General features: G+C 45.0%; 1 protein-coding gene across 2 annotated transcripts in view; it reads right to left on the minus strand.

The window, feature by feature from the left end:
* Positions 1-1,347: 1,347 nt before the first annotated feature.
* YWHAZ (tyrosine 3-monooxygenase/tryptophan 5-monooxygenase activation protein zeta) overlaps positions 1,348-20,380 on the minus strand; it is a 34,632-nt gene continuing 15,599 nt past the window's right edge. For both annotated transcript variants that reach the window (XM_053245607.1, XM_053245608.1), the window contains exons 3-6: positions 14,072-14,195; positions 2,966-3,129; positions 2,774-2,869; positions 1,348-2,398 (exon numbers count right to left, since the gene is read on the minus strand). In XM_053245607.1, the coding sequence (XP_053101582.1) occupies positions 2,339-2,398; positions 2,774-2,869; positions 2,966-3,129; positions 14,072-14,195 (444 nt within the window). In that variant the 3' untranslated portion in view covers positions 1,348-2,338. The remainder of the gene's footprint in view (positions 2,399-2,773; positions 2,870-2,965; positions 3,130-14,071; positions 14,196-20,380) is intronic.

The following is a 20,380-nucleotide window of genomic DNA, read 5'->3' on the forward strand; positions in this document are numbered from 1 at the left end:
CATAAAGGATGCAAACAATGAAAGAAATTTAGGCTAGAGGTTAGAAATGTCTAATAATGTGATAGAGCAGAGCACATTGCCTAAGAGTTTTATGGCATCTTCCATCAGTACCAGACGTTGATATTCTAAAAATTCGGACAAACCTGAAAAAATTCAGTGCCTCCTCCCACATTTTTGACATGCTCTACAGAGTAATATTTTAGCACTCAAGTACAGAGCAAGGCAGTTCTTGTTTGGCGTGTTTCCGTAAGTGATTTATGCCTCCATGTATTCAGGACTGCAACACCCATCACAATTGCTAATGCAACAAGATATCCTGCACATACAATTTGCCCCTTTAATCCCCATCACTGCTTCGTCCAGGGGTGAAGCTTCTTCCTGCTCCTTCTGCTCCCAAAGCAAGTTAACAGGAGGCAGTGCTGGCTGAGGGGAAAGAAGCACCTCATGCACCACTTTTGGACCAGATATTCCTGTCCCTCTAGCAAGTTGTCAACATATTCAGCATGGGATAAGGGAGAAGACCCAACTCTCCTTGGCCCATCTGCTCATTGAAGGGAAGTGCTCAAGCCCTCCCCGGCTGAAGTTGCCTACTGTGGCCTTAAAGATGAAATTCTGCACATAGATGCTTCCTGACATGGCTCATGAACTTGAAGGTAGAGTCCAGAGAAGTGGAAGATAAATCACAATTTCATCCAGGAGTCTTTGCATATCCACTGAGTCCTCTTGCGTCTCAGGCCAGTAATTTATACTCCTGTTGCGTTTCCAAAAGCCTTACAAACACTTGGTATGAGGGACGATTATGCACATAAGTGCAGCAGTTTTGTTTTGACATCGGCACTAAATAATTGGCTAGAAAAAAATGCACAAATGGGAATGTAAAAGCAGCCACTCAACTGGTTGTTGCTCATTTCTCTGTGGGCACACGTGCGCTCCTGCACCTTTTATGGACAAGCCTGTTAAACCCAGCTATCTGTCCTTCATGCAAGATATGTGGGACTGAAATTAGCATGGCAATTGGTGATATTGAAGAAGCATTGGTGGGGTTGGTAAAAGGTTGCAAATTGCGAGAGGAGTGCTCATTACCTTTGACTTCCTCTCCCCTTTCCAGCACATAGCAGCAAAGCAGCACATAAGGCAGTGGACAGACCCTCAGGCACGTGGAACATTATACAAGATTTTCTCATGAGATGCTGGATACAGACAATATCAGACATCAGGACAAAGTAGTACCTACTGGGACGCAAAGAAAATGCAACACAAAACCTGACACTGTTGGCCCTAAACAGTAAGATATCCTGAGAAGGAGTCCAGACGTACATGAAAGCTATAGAGAAGGTAGTTGAAAAGTCCATTCATAAAACTTTTATTCCACTTACATCAACTTAATACACATGTTCTTAACAGTTATGCTTAGATTGTTCATGAAAATTTTCAGGAGACATTAAACAAAGCTAGCCATCATCTCAAGTTATTCCCTGTTAACTATTTTTACAGCACATGCATGTTAGGCAAAGTATCAAAAAAAAAAAAAAAAAAATCACAAAAGCAAAACCCTAAAAAAGTTAAATACATGGGTTTTTGTTTTACTGCTGTGCTCGATATACAGTGTAATTATGGATATCAAGCATTTCATTTTTACTGCATCTTTACTTGTACATTTGTTCTTAGGTTGCCTAAACCATTTAAATACAAATAAATTGTGTAGCAAAAATAATGAAAGCAACAGCAGATAACTTTACAAGTAATGGAATGTGAACCGTTTCTGCCCTTCCCTAAAGAAAATGCATTGGGTTAGCAAGCCACGTTAAGGAACACTTTTCTGCTGCAATCAAAGATGTATACGTGGACTGTAGAGCCATAGATTTCACATGACTGACATGCAATATCCATGGGACATTATTCTCCTCAGCTACGTGTTCCACTTTTGAAGTACCCACATTTACTACACCTATGTGGTTGCAACCAATCATCCCTTTTTATCACCAAAAGACCAATACGCAAGCAGTTTTCTCTTTGCTCAACATAGGAAGCTGTTTAACATTGGCTTTTGTGGGAAGCCACAAAGTACCAAGAGTACTATGCCAAACATGTAAAACTTTTATAAAAATTCCACATCCCTATATTGGCCACCTTGGATGAACAAAAATTCCCCAAATGTTAACTGGCTCTATTCCCCTAATATTAAACATAAAACCACATGGGAAATATAGAAATCCAAATAGAAGTAACATAAACCTGTCATAAATCGTAAACAAAAAACTATTTGTGGGACAGCATGGATGACAAATGGTCTACTGTGTAAATTTTAGAATGAGGCAGACAAAAATTGGAAGGCTGGTTAATTCTCCCCTCCTTCTCCTGCTTCAGCTTCATCTCCTTGGGTATCCGATGTCCACAACTGTTTAAGAAAAATGCAGTCACGTGTTATTGATTAAAGCTTTAGTTTTAGGAGCTTGTGTCAACAAGAAAGCACTCATCAGGAAGATCGCCAAGAAAGCTATTCCTTATCTCAAAAGAGGCATTCTTTCAAAGGCTACACAGCTGAGGGAAGCAAGTTCACACTATGCATTTCATTTTATTACATCACCCACAGATATATTTATTTTTAATTTAACCCTTGGCTGCCTGTTGATCATTGAAAGTATCTAATACCAAATACTACTAAGAATAAAACTCAGGAGACTACTTTCTCCTTGCACATACAAGTGCTTTGTTTATTTCTTATATTTCTATATCACCCCATCTGTTTAGTACAAGTTATCCAAATACTTACTGTCAAATTGTCTCTCAGTAACTGCATTATTAGTGTGCTGTCTTTGTATGACTCTTCACTTAACGTATCAAGTTCAGCAATGGCTTCATCAAAAGCCTATGGTTTAAGAAAGGGAAAAACACACACGTTTGTACATGTAAAATTAACAACACACACTTTATACTTGGTGTAATCATTGGGCCACTAACTCACAGTCTTTGCAAGGGAACAGGCTTTCTCCGGAGAATTCAGGATCTCGTAATAGAACACAGAGAAGTTTAGAGCCAGTCCTAATCTGATAGGATGTGTTGGCTGCATCTCCTTTTTGCTGATTTCAAATGCTTCCTGATATGCCTGTTGCGACTGCTCCACTATCCCTTTTAAAAAAGCAAGAGAATAACACCAAGTTAACAGTTGCATTTTGTAATATGTTTAACCCAAATACCGATTCCCTTGTTTATAAGACGATTATATAGTTTCACTCAAAAGTTATGTTTATCAGAAGTATATTAATGTTAAAAAATAAAATTCTAATGTTGCATCCCAAAAATAATTCAGTTCACACTGAATTCTTTGGGAACAGGTGCTTTTCACCAAGTTCCTTTCCCTCTGCAGCCCTCCGTTTCTCCTGAAAATATATTCCTGAGGGTCCTGCAAACCTTAGGAACACATCTGGCAGATGCAGTGGGCTGCAAAGGAAAGTGAGGTTTGGTGAAAATTACCCCCTCCCCCCATGCTGTGCACACAAACCATTTTGTACACACAATAATAGTCTGGATATCATCAAGCTTCCATAAATATCTAGATACAGTTAATTTCTAGCACATTATATAGATGTTCAGGTTCAAATCCTGGGAACAGGAGGAAAGAGATATATCCTAACTTTGTAAGGTTTGGCAGTATTAAGTGACAAGGAAGAAAAAATCATTTAAGAAGACAAAAGAGGATTCTACATTTTTAGTGAACTAGAGAACTGCTGGAAAACAAAATGCAATGATAAGACAAATGCAACACAGAAAAAAATACCCAAGTACAAAGAGGTGAGTTATCTGGCCAGCATCAATACTGCTGAAGCAGACCTGAATGACAACCACACTGTTGCAAACAAGTGAAACAATATACTGCAGTTCATTAACAGGAAGATAGCATCCAAGTCACACACTGGCAACTGACCAATAATGGCCGGAGTTAAGAAACCCAGTTTTGGTCACTGTGCACAAGAATCTGTTCAGGCACCTACAATAGTTTTAGTAAAGGGTTTAAGAATACATATTTTTGACAAAAAAAGAAAGAAAGCACAACTAAGAATAAAGTAAGGAAGATCTGGTAACAACTGCCCAGTATTTCAGAGGTGGTACAATGGGAAAGAAATGATCGAGAAAGAAGAGGGTGCTTGCTGAACAAGCAGCTACAATTTGTTGTGTACAAAGCAAAACACTCCCCAAAACAGCAGCCTTCTGCCATAGCCAATGTCTGCAGATTAGACCTTATGAAACCCCCACTCAGAACAAAAATCAACACCATGAGTATTTGTTTTCACTTCCTGAAAGAAAACTCACTCCAAATGACATTTACAGAGGAAGTGGCAGCTCAACAACATTAAACTGGGGGTGGCTGTTTAATTGCCCTTCCCTAGATGGGTGGACTGGATGATCTCATGAACTGAAGTAACAGAACGAAATTGTATTATACTAATTGCAAAGTATGGGTTTGGGTTTCGCTTTAGAACACATACTTCCTTTGCCTGTTAGACAAAACATTTGTTATGAGCTGGAAAATGCAAGAGGACAATTTGACTGCAAAAAAAGAGGTGCATTTAGTTTGGGGATATATTCAGAAAAGCATTTCTAGCAGAGTTAGAAAACTAACTTGTGCAAGTACTGGTGAGGTCTTTTCAAATACTTTCCTAGTTCGTCACCACTGCTGAAGATGAATTAAAAAGCAACAGGTGCACAGAAGAGCAACCATGATGAACACAGAAAGGAGGAAAAAGATGAAAAGAACCTCAGCCTGTTAGAAAAAAAAGGCTGAGAAGGAAAGCAACAGCAATCTTTGACCGGGTAACAGAGAAAGAAGCAGTTAAGGTGAGTGGAAGTGACTTGACAAGCAAGCCAGAGGTTGCCTGTTCAAATCCCCGCTGGTATGTTTCCCAGACTATGGGAAATAACTATATCAGGCAGCAGTGATATAGGAAGATGCTGAAAGTCATAATCTCATACTGCGTGGGAGGAGACAATAGTAAACCCCTCCTGTATTCTACCAAAGACAACCAACCACAGGGCTCTGTGGTCACCAGGAGGAGTTGACACCGACTTGAGTGTGCCACTTTACCTTTATGATGCAATGAAAGGGGAGAAAATGGATGAAGCTGGGGGCATGGTGGGGATGAAATAATAGGTACTAGCTGATCCGGCACAGAGCATCTGTGCCCCTAATTCGCCGCCACCTTCTCCCCCCACACTGCTTTTTTGCCTGCCCACCTTCTCCCCCCGCCTGCTGCTGCTTCTTGTTCTCCATCCGCCCGCATCTCCTCCTTTTACGGCCCCTGCCTGCGCCCCCCCCTTCTGGCCACCTGCCCGCTGGCCGCCCAGCCCCCGCTGCCGTTTCCTTCGGCTGGTCAGCCACCCCACCTCCATATTCATTTTTTGGACTGTCCCGTGGCTATCTGGCAGCTCTCCTAACTCTCACGAGAGCTGCCAAGCATGGGATTACCTACGGGTATGTCTTAGAGAATTAAATATAAAGAAGTTCAGCTTAGATACTATCCTTATCCAGAGCTAAGCCCTGCCTCTCCTGCCAGAATATGATAGCTGCAAATTAAGTGTGTTCCCACAGAAGAACCTAGGACAATTGCCCTCTACCCACTCCTCCTCAATCCCACATACCAGCCAAAAGAGAAGATGGGAGCACACGGGTGGGACTTTGGCAACAGGAACTTTACAAAGTCAAGGAGAGCAACAAATGGAGCAGTGGGTGGTCCCCCCTTGCCTGAAGGAGGCAGGCATTAGGCTCCTCCTTAAAAAGCCCTCATTGGACCCAGATGACAAATAACTTTTGACCAGTTTCAAACCTCCCCTTCCTGGGCAAGGTGTTCGAGAGCGTTGGAGAGTCTCAGCTCCATGCTGCCATGGATATGGGACTAAAACTGCCTTGGTCGCCCTGGTGATGACCTACGCCAGGAGACAGACAGAGAGAGTGTGACACTGTTGATCCTCCTGGACCTCTCAGCTGATTTCGATACCATCGACCATGGTATCCTACTGGGACATCTCTCTGGGTTGGGACTTGGGGGCATGGTTATAGGGTGGTTCCGCTCCTACCTGGAGGGTCCTTCTCAGAAGGTGGTGCTGGGGGATGCCTGCTCTACCCCTTGGCCTTTGGGGTGCCACGAGGATCTATTCTGTCCCCCATGCTGTTTAACATTTACATGAAACCCCTTGGGAGAGGTCATCTGTGGGTGTGGGCTGTGGTGCCATCAATATGCTGATGACACCCAGCTCTACCTATCTCTAAAGTCAGGAGACACCAGAGAGGAAGTGGATGCTCTGAACAGGGGCTTGGAGGCTATTCTGGACTGGATGGGGGCAAGCAAGCTGAAACTTAACCCAGATAAGACTGAAGTGCTCTGGGTTGGTAGAACTGATCATCCAGGTAATGAGGTAAATCTGGTCTTGGATGGGGTCACACTGCCTCTAAAAGACAAAGTCCGCAGCTTGGGGGTGCTTCTGGACCTGACGTTGTCCTTGGAGGCGCAAGTGGCAGCAGTCTGCAGAAGTGCCTTTTACCAACTATGGCTGGTACGCGACCCTACTTGGAGAAGTCGGACCTGACCTCAGTCATTCATGCATTGGTAACAGATTGGACTACTGCAATGTGCTCTACGTGGGGCTGCCCTTGATGACTGTTCAGAAGCTTCAGCTGGTTCAGAATGCTGCTGCAAGGACGCTTGTGGGTGCAAGTCATTGCTAGATTCAAGATGCTGGTCTTGACCTTTAAAGCTCTACATGGCTTTGGACCAGGATACCTGTCCGACCACATTCGTCCATATGAATCTGTCAGGGCCCTTAGCTCATCCACCTCAGGCCCTGCTCATGGCCCCACCACTAACAGAGATCCAGTTGGCAGGGACTAGAGACAGGGCTTTTTCGGCTGTGGCCCCTGGGCTTTGGAACACCCTCCCTGAAGAGCTTTGCCATGCTCCCTCCCTCCATGTTTAAAAAACCAAACTTAAAGCACACCTTTTTAAGGAGGCTTTTAATGCTCCATTTTTGGTTATATCTGGTAGGTTCTTTAGCTTTTTATAATTTTCAGCATTTAGCTTTTAGAATAACTTAATTTGAACCTAATAATGACTGTAGTTTTAAACTGACTTTTAACTTGTTTGTTCCATTTGGTTAATTTTACTTCTTTCACTGTGTCGTGTCTATTTTATTGTTGTGAGCTGCCCCAAGTATTAGTGCACTGGAGGGGTGGGGTATAAATACTTTAAATAAATAAACATAGGAAAAACAGAAGACTGATATCACCAGTCTAAAACATGACCCCCCCCCACTTCCCTTTCCTGTTAGAGAGCAGGAAGCAGAGGTGTAGGGCTCCTCTATTTGATGGCTGCTTAAGTCAAATTGCACCAAGCACTGTGACCAAACACATCCCCAAGAACTGCATTCCCTGCTCAAGGCTTAGGCAATGCAGTAGGCCCAAGAACCATCAGCTTTCCTCCCAACATCAAAGCTGGGGAAGGGATTACTATTCTACTGTTGGGATGATCCCTGCTGCAAGGAAATCTGGGGCTTGTTATGTTCATCAGATAGTGATGCCAGTGTCACCACGGGGAGCAAAAAATGTGGGAGCCTGTTTACAAGGACAAGGCACCTGACACAGGTAAGCAAGGGATGGTGGGGGAGGACAATGCTTGAGGACGACTCCATTCTTCCTCAAGCTCTCCCAGAGTGGGGGTGAGGGAGGGAGTTGGCTTGGCAGATGGTAGAGCGAGCCATGGCCACAGCCTCTTCCACTCCTACCTTGTAAATTGGGGAGGGGTTGCTCTGTAACAATCCTTCCTCACTCATTAAGTAGTACTGGGAGTCCCTTGTGGGTGGGACACTTCTATGTATGCTATTTTCATAAATGGAGTTGGGGTCCTCTGTAGGCCACAAATCTTCAAATGCAGACTACCCCCCCCATCATGTGCTAGAAAGGCTACCAACTACCTTTACAGCTGTTCAAGACATCAACTCTGACACAGTACTGTCTCAGTGAGAACTAGGTCTGTGCCCCTACCACTTGAGACTGCAAATAGGAGTTTGTATGATTGAGTGTTCCATCATGCAAAAAAAACCCCACCCCCACAAAAAACAACCAAACACAAAACCATTACACACAGAAAACTAGCATGTTGGAGACTACAAGCCTAAACTAGACTTGTTCTCTACAAAATCTTTAATATGGAGAAATTTCAACTGTATTGTTTGCTATGGAGGAACATGCAGTTGTGCAAGCCTCCACCTGCAGTCTGATGTGGCACAAAGTTTAGTGAAAAAACAGGCCATGTACTCCCTTGCAGGACAGCAGCCAGGAGGAATGCAGCGAAGAAGCAGGAACTGCAAACAGAGCTGCTTACAACACTGTCCAGTGGCTGGCAAAGCATTGTCCTGACAGCAGCTTATTATCTGTAGGAATACCAGGTCAGAGCATACCTAGGGGGAGAGAGGGAAGTGGGCTTCAAGCATGCAGAATGGGAAAGTATCTGTTGTGTTATTCCATCTCAGTTACTCATGCAACTGGTATTGAGCACAGAGTCACAGCAGCCATCTGCTACAGTTCCTGGCTGCACCCAAAATGCACAGAGGATGGATATCTCCTCCATGCCATGCAGATCACGGGTAGAGCAGCAGCCATGACCAGTAGAAAACAAACTGTTTCTATACAAGGTTGCTACCTTTTGGTGCTAAGAGGGTTCATGTGCCCTTGACTCAGTGATGTAGCCGGTCCAGAAGCCCTACTAGAAAACACTTTTGGCTGCTTCATTCTGTCACACTTGTTCCACCCCTGATGGTGTTCAATAAAGGCTTTAACAGCTTCAGCAGCATCTGTTCCAACAGTGGTCAGCAGACTGGACTCTCCTCTACCCCATTTATTACCTGCGTTCGCAGCCCTCAAGATGGGTCACAAAATGGGGGCTCAAGTTGCTCTCCATCACTCCACTCCAAAGCTCAGAGTCTACTTCTTGACCACAATCTACCCACTAAAGCACCATAAAGGATAACAGAGCAGGCTCCAACTGCTAACTGTTCTACCAATTCCTCTTTTAATGCTGGCAAAACCACTTGTGTTGGGTTGCATGGCATGGAGGAAGGATGGGGAAAGTACCCAGCAAGTGAACACTGGGTGGGGGGAGTAAATAGCCAGAAGGGATGAAATTGGCTAGGCAAAATGAAAGTGATCCTGGGGCCCAGTTGAGGCAAGCAGCTACCTGAATGAGGCAATCAGTCTCTGCATCACTCACTCAATCTAGCTATACCAACCCAGCATACACGGGTCCCTTCAATACATATATGACTGGAATGGTCCTGAACATGGGGTTGGAGCGAGAGGGGATGTCACAGTTAGGCCTTAGGGCAGGGGAGGGCAAACTTGGCCCTCCAGCTGTTTTCTGAACGACAACTCCCATCATTCTTAGTCACAATAAATTGTGGTTAGGGCTGATGGGAGTTGAAGTTTGCCACAGAATCTACTAAGTTCCATCATGTCATCTCTTCTGTGGAGTGAGAGGTGTGGGTTCTACTGCTGTTCTCTTTTCCATCTAAAATATTTTTGCCAGCCAGACTTCCAAAAAGGTAAATGCTACCTTTTGGGAGCTATATTTCTAACACCTGGTATAGATCAACACCCGCTCCACTTGCCTCCTGTGAGCTTACTGTTGCTGCTCACATTATCCCTTGTCCAATTGGCTGAGGCCCCTCTTTCTTGCAAAAACCCTTTCCTTCAACACACATCATCATGAACACAGTGTCTCCACAGAACTTGTGGTCCAGACTCAAATCCTTCTGGGGGAAGGGAGAAGTATTGTCACCTTCAAGCTCTTAATGGAGGTCGCTCTGGGGGCAGTATGTTTGTGCTATGTATGGGAAAAGGTATGGAACAGACTCAATGACACCACAGTGTTCCTGTGTCAGTTAATCATACAGGCAATTTTTGATTGGTGGGCAACAATTGAGTTGTGAGGGGCTGGAGGAGCACCTGATGCTATGTTGTTTATCTCCCACCCCAGCCCACTATTCATGTGCTTTTGTCATTGTTGCTGGGAAACCACAGAATCCCATCTAGTGACACTGGTGTAAGCTACAGTGTAGCAATGACCATCACAGCTGAATCACAGAATTGGCCCGCCTGGCTTGAAACTAAGCAAGTATCAACTATCAGAGTACATAGGACAGCTGAAGATACAAAAGAAGCTTCCCTGGTTTTATTCTAAGCTTGCAGATCAATTCTTATACCTGGGAAACTGTCAGAACAACTCCTAAGCAAGCAGATAAATGAAAGGGGACCTACCAAATCACTACTATTCTAAAACAAACATGTCAGACTCCAAGTCATGCCAGACTATTCTTCTCTTCCAATTCAATAAGCTTAACAAAAAGATGCTTCCCCATGCCCCAGTGGCAAGTTCTTAGAAATGACAATAAGACAGACATACAGTAAGTTAAACTAGCTGATCCCACACAGAGCATCTGTGCGGCAATACACTCCCCCGCAAGCCTTCCGCCCCGGTCCGCTCCCCCCCGCAAGCCTTCCGCCCCAGTCCGCTCCCCCCCCACAAGCCTTCTGCCCCAGTCCGCTTCCCCCCCCCGCAAGCCTTCCGCCCCAGTCCGCTCCCTCCTCTGTTTCTCCCTCTTTCTCTCTCTCATTCGTGCTTCCCCCAACCCCCCTGCCACTTTTTAGCCTGCTTGTGTTTCCCCGGCTGGCCGCTGCAGCCTCCTCCTCCCTCCAGTCCCAGCATTCAGCCGGCTCCTTCCTGCATGGCCCCTCCCTCTAGCGAGCGTCATCTCTGCCCAGCCGGGCTCCGCTGCTTTCTCTCCCCACCGCTCCCCCTCCCTTCTGCTCTAGTCTGTTCAGTTCTCCTCTCCACTTGCCCGCTTTCCTTCCTTTCCTCCCCAAGCAGCCACTTCCCTACGCGGCTAACCGCCGCCCAGCCAATCCAGTGGGTGCCGGGACACATCCAGGACAGGCATGTGCATGAGAATTAATAATGATATTAGTACTATCTTACAGACAGCCACTTTTGGACAGCTATATCCAGTGGCGTTCTGAAAGGAACAGGGCTGTTCACTATCTACCATCATAAGGGAACAAGTGAACATTCAATTAATCACATTTGCAAATTATATAGTACTGCAAGGACTATATAAGGACCCCCAGCCGTAAGACAACAGGGGTAGAGGGGGAGAGGAGAATGGATCTGCAGTCTTCAAATATTTAGAGGGAAGAGAGAAATCACTACGCACTACACAAAACAAAGCAATACTTTTCTAAAACTAGAGAGAGGAAGATACAAGGTAGGCATATGAAATGTTTCTTAGGTTTCATAGTAGCCCAGCAACCGAACAGGCAACTGAGATGCTTTGGAATCTTCACTTGGAGATTTTTCAGAGAAGGTTGGTTATCCATCCAATAGGAATGCTTTTGGTAAAAGGAATCTTTTCTTGGGATGCAAGTTCATTAGATTACAGTCTGTCAGTTTTAAAGTTTCTGTACACTGAAATGTTATTTAAATGCCCCTACTTCTATTGTGCAGAGGAGAAAGGTGCTTTCCACAACTCAAATTCCATATTTCAGAAAAACAACTTGACTTGTGGAAACCTCAAAGTGCCTAAATGGGCACTAAATACATGATAGCACAACAGGACCAAGAAAAACCAACAGCCAAGCTCGTGGGATTTTTCTCGAGAAGTACCATATATTACAGAGCATTTTCTGCTGTCTCATGATAAAACTTAACCAGGCTTCAAGAAGAACTCTTATGCAGGGTAACTACCATTTTATTTTTTAATGGACATTTTATATGCGGATTGTTTTAGGGCTGCATAATTAATGTTTAGTTTATATACTGCTTTTTAAAAACAACAACTCAAAGCAGTTTTGCACAGACAAAATAAGTTGGTTCCTGAGGCAAAACTGACAATCTAAGATCCTGGGACCCCAAAAGGAAAATAACCAGATATCAACAACTGTCAGTTTCAGCAGTACATTAACAGCCATCTTGATTTAACAACAAAAAAGTCTTTTTCTGAAAATCAGTATGTTAAGTGATAACATTATAAGACATTTCCATTATTAAGACCACTTAACAAAACTTTTAAGTGCTAGAGCACAGAATGTGTATCCTTTGCCAAAACATCAGAATTCCTTTGCAGGGGGCGGGGGCTGAAAACCAACGGGATCTTCTGATGCTCACAAAGAGAAAGGCAGAGGCGGCACAGCAACGGCACTTCTTTGGCCACTCACCTGATGAGCTCTACCAAGTGTTCCTTGAAAAGGAACTCTCCCCTGGCCTGTGAGCAAAAAAAATTGTCACTACTGATCCTGCTCTTGGCTGTGTGAGTGGCAGAGGATCCAAGTGGTTGTCGGCTTCTGTCTCTGTCGGCCTTCCTCCCATCATCCCTGTCCCCACACCTTCAACATGTTGGGTAAGACCCCTGCCGTTCTGACAGATCCCTCCCAAGTTGTTTGGGACCCCAATTTTAAGTTGTTTGAGACCTCCTGGTGGGGGGTCCCCAAACCCCCCAGTTTAGAACCTCTAGTCTATAACATAAGCATTTTAACCACCTAAAGCAACATGTCAACATCAGGAGAAGGCATAACTAGGGATGTGCACAAAGTGTTCTTCAGCACCAGCGGGGGTAGTCCTTTAAGGGTGGGAGAGGGTGCACTCACCCCTCCCGCCGCAAATCCCCCACCGGCGTTCCGTTACTTTTAAGCCCTTCAGGGCGGCAGCGTTCCTCCCCGCCGCCCCTTTTTGTCCTCGGCCGGAAGAAACAAGCATGCGTGCCCGCATGGCAGACAGGTGCACACGCGTGCTTGCTTCTTCCGGCCACTTCCAGCCAAGGACAAAAACGGGGCAGCGGGGAGGAAAGCTGCCGCCCCAAGGGGCTTAAAAGTTACGGAGCACCGGCCGGGGATATGCAGTGGGAGGGGTGAGTGCACCCTCCCCCGCCCTTAAAGGACTACCCCCGCCAGTGCCGAAGCACCGAAACGGCCCCCGGAAATGGCCTGTGAAACGTTTCGTGCACAAGCCTAGGCATAACCTCCCTAAATGCTTGCCTGGAGGCAGTTATGGGCTAGATGAGGGATAAACTGAGACTGAATCCACATAAGAGGAAGGCACTTATTTTGCGGGGTCAGAACTCAGGAGACTATTTTAATCTGCCAGTTCTGGATGGGGTCACACTTCCCCAGAAGGAACAGGTACACAGCCTGGGAATCCTTCTTGATCTAAATCTCTCCCTGGTGTCCCAGGTTGAGGCAGTGGCCAGAGCTGCTTTCTATAAGCTTTGGCTGATATGTCTGTTTCTTGAGATAAACAACCTCAGAACAGTAGAACATATGCTGGTAACCTCCAGACTTGACTACTGCAATGCACTCTATATGCAGCTGCCTTTGTACGTAGTTTGGAAACTGCAGTTGATACAGAATGCAGCAGCCAGGTTGGTCTCTAGGTCATCTCGAAGAGACCATATTACTGCTATACTAAAATAACTACATTAGCTCCCAACAAGTCTCTGGGCAAAATACAAAGTGTTAATTATAACCTATACAGCCCTAAACAGGATAGGCGCAGGGTATTTAAGAGAATGTCTTCTCCACTATGAGTCTCACCGTCCACTGAGATCAATCAAAGAGGTTTGTCCACAGCTGTCACCAGCTCATCTGTTGGCAACACAAGGACGGGACTTCTCTGTTGCTGCTGAGACTCTGGAATGCACTACCTGCTGAAGTAAGAGCCTCCCCATCTGTAAACTTTTTAAAAAGTCTCTAAAGACAATTTATACACCCAAGCTTTTTAACCAGACTTCTGGTTTTAAGATTTTAATTCCTATTACAATTTGCTTTATGTTGTTGTAAACCACTCAGAAACAGAAGTTTGAGCAGTGTACTGCGCACAAATATTAAATAAATAAACAAAAACATGGAAAATGGATATTTATGCATATGCTGATATGAAAATCAAATTCTCAAAGCAGTGAATATATTGCATTGTTTAAAACACTAACATATAGAATACACTGGGAGTTAAGGATACTATATAGCCAACACACATACCTTTCTTGTCATCTCCAGCAGCAACCTCAGCCAAATAACGGTAGTAATCACCTTTCATTTTCAAATAGAAAACTTTGCTTTCCGCTTGTGAAGCATTAGGAATCAAGAACTTTTCCAACAGAGACTAAAATTGAAAACAAAGAATGGTCAGCAGGCTATAAACACCAAGAATACTAGAGAATTTTACACACTTGTTTGCCTTTGTCAGCATACACTGTATTAAGAACAGTCCTGCTGGATCAGACCCGAGGCCTATCTAGTCCAGCATCCTGTTTCACACAGTGGCCCACCAGATGCCACAGGCAGGAGCTGAGGGCATGCCCTCTCTCCTGCTGCTATCTCCCTGCAACTGTTGTTATTCTACAACAAGGCTGCAAAACTTTGGCCCTCCAGCTGTTGTTGGATTACAACTCCCATCAACCATTACTATTGGTTACTGTGGTGGGGACTGTAGGAATTGAGTCTTATCCTTATTTAGCATATAAACACACAATAATTTCTCATTACTGGCAGCGACTCGGGTTTAGTGGTGTGCACGGAACCGCACCTCCGCAGTCCGGCACTGGGGAGGGGGGCTCTTTAAGGTCGGAGGAGGGTGTACTTACCCTTCCCGCCACTTTCCCCCCACCGGCACACCGAAAGCATTTGGGGCGGCAGAGTAGCTTCCCGCTGCCCCTTCCCCCATTCCTCAGCAGGCGGCTTCAGAAAGCCTGAATGCGCGTGCGCACGTAACGTCTGCGCACTGCGTGTGCGCATGTGCAAGGTGCACGCACACGACGCGCAGACATGACATGCAGGGCAGTCAGGCTTTCTGAAGCCTTTTGCCGAGAAACGGGGGAAGGGGTAGCAGTGAGATACCCTGCCACCCCAAATGCTTTACAACAGGCGTGCCGGCAGGGGAAAAGTGGCGGGAGGGGTAAGTACACCCTCCCCCTCCCTTAAAGGTCCACACTTCCCTGGTGCCGAACCGCCGAACTGGCCCCATGTCTGGACAGGTCTGGAGGCCTTTTGAATGGCCTCCGGACTGGTCCGTGCACATCCCTACTTGGGTTCAGGCCTTCTCTGTAGCTGCTCCTGGGCTCTGGAATGTGCTCCCTATGGATATTAGAGGCCTAAGTTTTATAGCAGCCTTTAAAAGATACCGAAGACATATCTTTTTAGCCTGGCCTTTAGTGAGTACTGAAATTATTTTAAACTGGTTTTAATTTAGTTTTAATGGGTTTGTTTTTTTTTTAAATCATCTGTTTTTATAGTGAATCGCCTAGAGCCATCTGGGTGAGGTGGAATAAATAAATAAATAATAAATAATCCAGTTTTATTTTTTAGTACTAGCTCACTTGTCCATGCATATCTAAATTAGCCATACTTATTTCCCTTCCCTGGTAGAAAAATCTCCATTTTCTAAAATTTTACTGGCTGGCATCTGGACTAGCATTAAGTTCCAGATTACCACTGTGTTATTGCTTGAGCAGGTAAAGGGGTGACTTTTGCTAATAATGCTTCCCCTCTCAAGTTCACTGGAGTCACCAAAATATATCCCCGAGGGTTGTGCGCAGTGGAATTTGTATGGCTGCATGTGCACAATGCTAATCTGGTTGTCCAACAGTTTCATAAAATTCATTAGAAACAACGAATAGATGCCAGTGCAATATTAGACAAGTCCAGCAATTTCAAAGTTGTAATTAATGTTTTTCAGGTGATTATCCCTGTGAGAGGATATGTTTTATTGAGTATTCCATTTGTTTTAAATGCTCCTTTCCACATAAAACTTTGAAGTTGTTCCCATATAACAAAGCACATGAAGTATCTTTATTGATCTCTACCCATATATAAATATCTGTACTACTACTAATAATAATTCCAATAAAATAATTTCTACATACTGCTTTGAATTTGTCTCAGTGTAACATTTAAATCACATTAAGTGTCTTTACAGATCTCTCCCCTGCCCACCCCCACCAAGTATTTCAGTTCAGCTACCTGACAGGTTCTGAGTCAACAGTGTGGGTGTTCTAGAATATATAAAAATAAATATAGATCAATCACCACAATATATTTAGAGAATCAAGAAAATGTCCATAGTAAAATTTTCAGATAAATAATTGCAAATTTTATGTAAAATGTCCCAGAAATGTTTCCAATTCCAAATATTTCCAGAAAACCCACATCCATACATGGGAACCACTTATGGAAAATGGCTCCCACATGGCTAGACTAATGTTTTTAAAAACACCTTAGTCACAAAACATATTTAAATCCCATTATTCATAAATACATCAATGCAGTTTACAAAACATGAATATAAAATATATGCAACACAATACAAGGCAAATCAGCAACAACTAAATAAAATCAGATCCATTCAGTGTGATGTTAGCTACAATTTAAAACAGAAGTGTTTCAACTTATGCATAAAAACAGGAAAGGAGGGGTCCACACCTCTCCCTGAGGAGGGAGCTCATAGGTCTGCTACTGAAAAATTCTAGATTTCTGTAAATGGTGGCCCAGGGACATTTTCATATTCTAATGTTTTATCTGCTGCTTATATCTGGTGGTTTGTTTGTTTTTTTAAAAGGTCTTTATATTTTAATGTGGTATTAGCCTGGTCTTCTAACTTATTTCACTTTATTAATCTTTTACTTTACATTGTATCTGTTTTGTTGATGTTGTGAGCTGCCCCAAGCAGCAGTGTACTGGAGGGGTGGGGCATAAATATTTTAAATATTACATGACAAAAGTGTCAAAATGATGTTGGTTTGCAGATATTTTACCTTAAGTAGAGAAGAGTTAAATGACATGGTTGACTGATAGGAGTTAGAACTAGTATGCATTTCCCAGCCTTCTAGTACTGTATTTGAAGCTGAGAATACAATTCCATTAAATGAGGCATTAACATCTGTCATTGATTCAATTTATTTAAACAAAAATGTTTGACAACATCCTGCAACCACATTATTCTCCCTCCGGTGTTTAATCACAATTTCAGTGATGTATAGTTCTTAGCCTGTATGTAGCCCAGTAGCACACAAAGCATTAGCATGATCCCTGAAAGCAGAGTTCTCTTCTCAGCAGTACACCAAGAGTCTCCAAAACTAAGAGCTTAAAAATGCAGTCTGAGGGCTTGGCACAAGAGGTATTGCTGAAAGGAAAATTGCTGATGCACAGGCAACTGACTGTCAAGCTATGTCTCTATAGAAAACCTGGTGCTAGTAATACCCCACTAATCCTTTCTGATATTATCACTAACCTTCCATTCAAGAGTTAGCTATATTTTGAAGTGCGGAACTCTTAATCCTGGACAAGTTACATCCTCACCCAACTAAAGTTACTGCAACTTTCGTCCATAGCTAGTTGTAGCTATATTTGCCTGGGTCACGGGTCACAGGATGCTACTAGCTAAAAAGTGCCCCTTCTAATCATGAGCGGTCTATCTATATTATATATATTTCACAAAGACATACCCCGTGGCTAATCCCATGTGTGGCAGCTTTCACTAGAGTTCGCAAGCAACTTCTGGATAGTGACGGGCATGGGCGGGAGTGAAGAAAATGGCGGGGGAGCCACCGGCGGTGAATGAAAGGCCCGTCTGCTGCCCAAAAGGAAGGATGGCCCGCACTGGAGAAAGGAACATTAGGTCTTACCTGTGAAGGGTCCTTTTTCAACGTAATCGGAGACCATCCTGTAGTAAGGGTATTCCCTTCATACCATCAGGGAATGAAAGGAAGTTATCACAGCAAAGATTTCCTGGAGGGCTAGGTTGATCCCTAATCCCCAGTTGTTCTGACCGTCATGCCGAAGGATGCTGTGAATAACTCAATGGAGAGAGCGCTCTGTTTTGAGGTTAGTGTTGAGAATAATTTGAGTCCCTTGCCCATAGGTCTCCCATCCGCGAGATGCTGTTCTGGTTCACTGTTAGTCTCCCCTTGTAGGAGAGTTATCCCCTTTAAGCCCTGCGCCCCCCTACATCTAACTTTACATAACTCGATACTCTTCAATTCTCCCCCATTTTTTAATAAGTTACAAATAAGTGCTTGAGATTTTAGGTTCTATTTCAATTTCCGTGGGTGGGGTCGGATGGTATCCGATTATGTTGAAAAAGGACCCTTCACAGGTAAGACCCAATGTTCCTTTTCCCACCATAATCGGAGACCATCCTGTAGTAAGGGACATACTCAAGCTAGATGAAGTTTAAATGCTAACCTGGGTGGGTTGCGGAAGAGTCTTAGACCACCTTTTGGAGGACCAGGCAGCCCAGAGCCGCCTGCTCCCTGTGGAAAGCCGAGATCTTATAATGTTTTACGAATGGGGTGATTTGAGGCCCATGTTGCTGCTTGACATATAGTTTGAAGTGATGCTCTGGCCGAGAATGCCACTGAGGCGGATGCGCTCCTTGTGGTGTGTGCAGTGATGCCTCGTGGAACCGGGATCTCTAGAGAGTTGTAGGCCAGTATGATAGTATCTCTTACCCACCTCGCCAAGGTGGCTTTTGAGACCTTATTTCCCATCATTTTGGAGTTACAGGATACGAAGAGGGCCTCTGTCTTGTGGAAAGGTCTAGTTCTCCATATGTATATGCGCAGTCCCCCTAACATCCAGAGAGTGCCACGCTCTCTCCCTCGGGTGTGAGGGTTGTGGACAAAAAGAAGGTAGTATGACTGGCTGTGACCAGCCAGTGAACAAAAAGTCTTAGCTTTAGGATTGCCCTCCAGGAACCATCTTTTTGGAGGACCAGAAATAGCATCGAGAATATGCCGCGCCCAGACTCAGTCCTCGGTACTTGCTCTATCGCTTTTATCTGGAGTAGGTGCTGTATGGCTAGTACCATCTGATGTCTCTTTTCCGGGTTTCTGGGAACTGGTGTGAAGCAATAACTGTCGGGGTGTAGGGATCAGAACTCCAGGGAAAGGCCCTCTGATACCGTCTGGAGTACCCACTGGTTGGAGGTGGCCATGGCCCAGGCTTCCTGGAAGAGTTGAAGCCTGCCTCTGACCGCTGCAGCATCATTGTCTCTGCTGTTTGAAGGCAGGGGCCCGGAACTGCTTGTTGAAGGGTTGTCGGGCCCTGCCCCTAGGTCGTCGCTGTTGCCAATAGGGATGGCTGGATGGCCGCTGGTTGTACTGACGATAGTCATGAAAGGAGCCACTTAACGAGTAATTACTGTCTGAATGAGGAACAAAAATTCCTTGGTTGTCCGTCCCCCCCAATCCGGAATGGTCTTTGGGTGTCTCCCCTGGCGGATGGCATCACCTTCTTCTTGTCCTTGGTATCCACTAGGATGGGTTCCAATGAGTCTCCAAACATTCCTGCCCCCTTAAATGGAATTGAGGCCAAATTTAGCTTGGACTTGGAGTCTACCTTCCAGTGCTTAAGCCATAGGCAGCACTGGACTGCCACCACCAATGCTATGGCTCTGGAAGCCTGCTGAATGCAGTCCAGGCTGGAATCAGCCATGAACGCTGCTGCCTTGGCCATCTTATTGATGCCCCGACGCAGCTTAGTATTCTCAGGCGGAACCAGTTGGCCCAGTTCCTTGGCCCAGAGGACTGATGCTCTGGCAAAGACTGAGTTTGCCGCCACTGCCCTAACTACATTTGCTGAAACCTCGTGTGCCTTTTTTAAGGAGAGACTCGTCCTCGGGGGTCTTGAGCTGTTCTTCCCCTTCCTTACTCAGTATGGTTTCCGAAACCAGTTGGGTGATCAGGGCATCTACTACTGGAGGAGCTAGCAGTGTGGCCACCTCCAGTGGGACAGCGTAAAGCTTATCGTAGAACTGGGACATGGATTTGTGAGAGAAGGGTGTGTTCCATTCCGCCATTAAGGTGGATAGGAACAGCTGGGGAAAAGGGATTATAGGTGTGGAATTGGAAGTAGATGGAAACACCTCCTGGTCCAACCCCTGGCTAGTGTTCGGTGTATCCACTGGGGATACTGCGTTGATGGAGCACCGCGCCTTGGCCAGTAACACCTCAAAATCTGTTTGTGCAAACAAGCGGGTGGAACTTGCTGCTTGCTGGGACAACAACGCCTCCTCTGATATCTCACCTTCCTCTGTCCCAGAGGAAGACTGGCCAGACCCTGGTGCATTTTCTGAGATACCAGGTGTATCAGGTAGCCCCTTCGGTCCCTGGGGGCTGGTACTGATGGTGGCATGCTTGGGGGGACCGTGCAGCGTGGTCCTACAGGAGGGGCACCTTCCGTGTCTGAGGATGAGAGGGAGTGGAGGTACCTCCTCTTCCTACTCACGAGAGCCTGGGGGATGAACCAGCCTCGCTCGCCCTCTGGGATGGCCCCTCTTAAAATCCCCAAATC

This window comes from Hemicordylus capensis, chromosome 4 (genome assembly GCF_027244095.1).
Source record: "Hemicordylus capensis ecotype Gifberg chromosome 4, rHemCap1.1.pri, whole genome shotgun sequence".
In the NCBI taxonomy this organism is placed as follows: Eukaryota; Metazoa; Chordata; class Lepidosauria; order Squamata; family Cordylidae; genus Hemicordylus; species Hemicordylus capensis.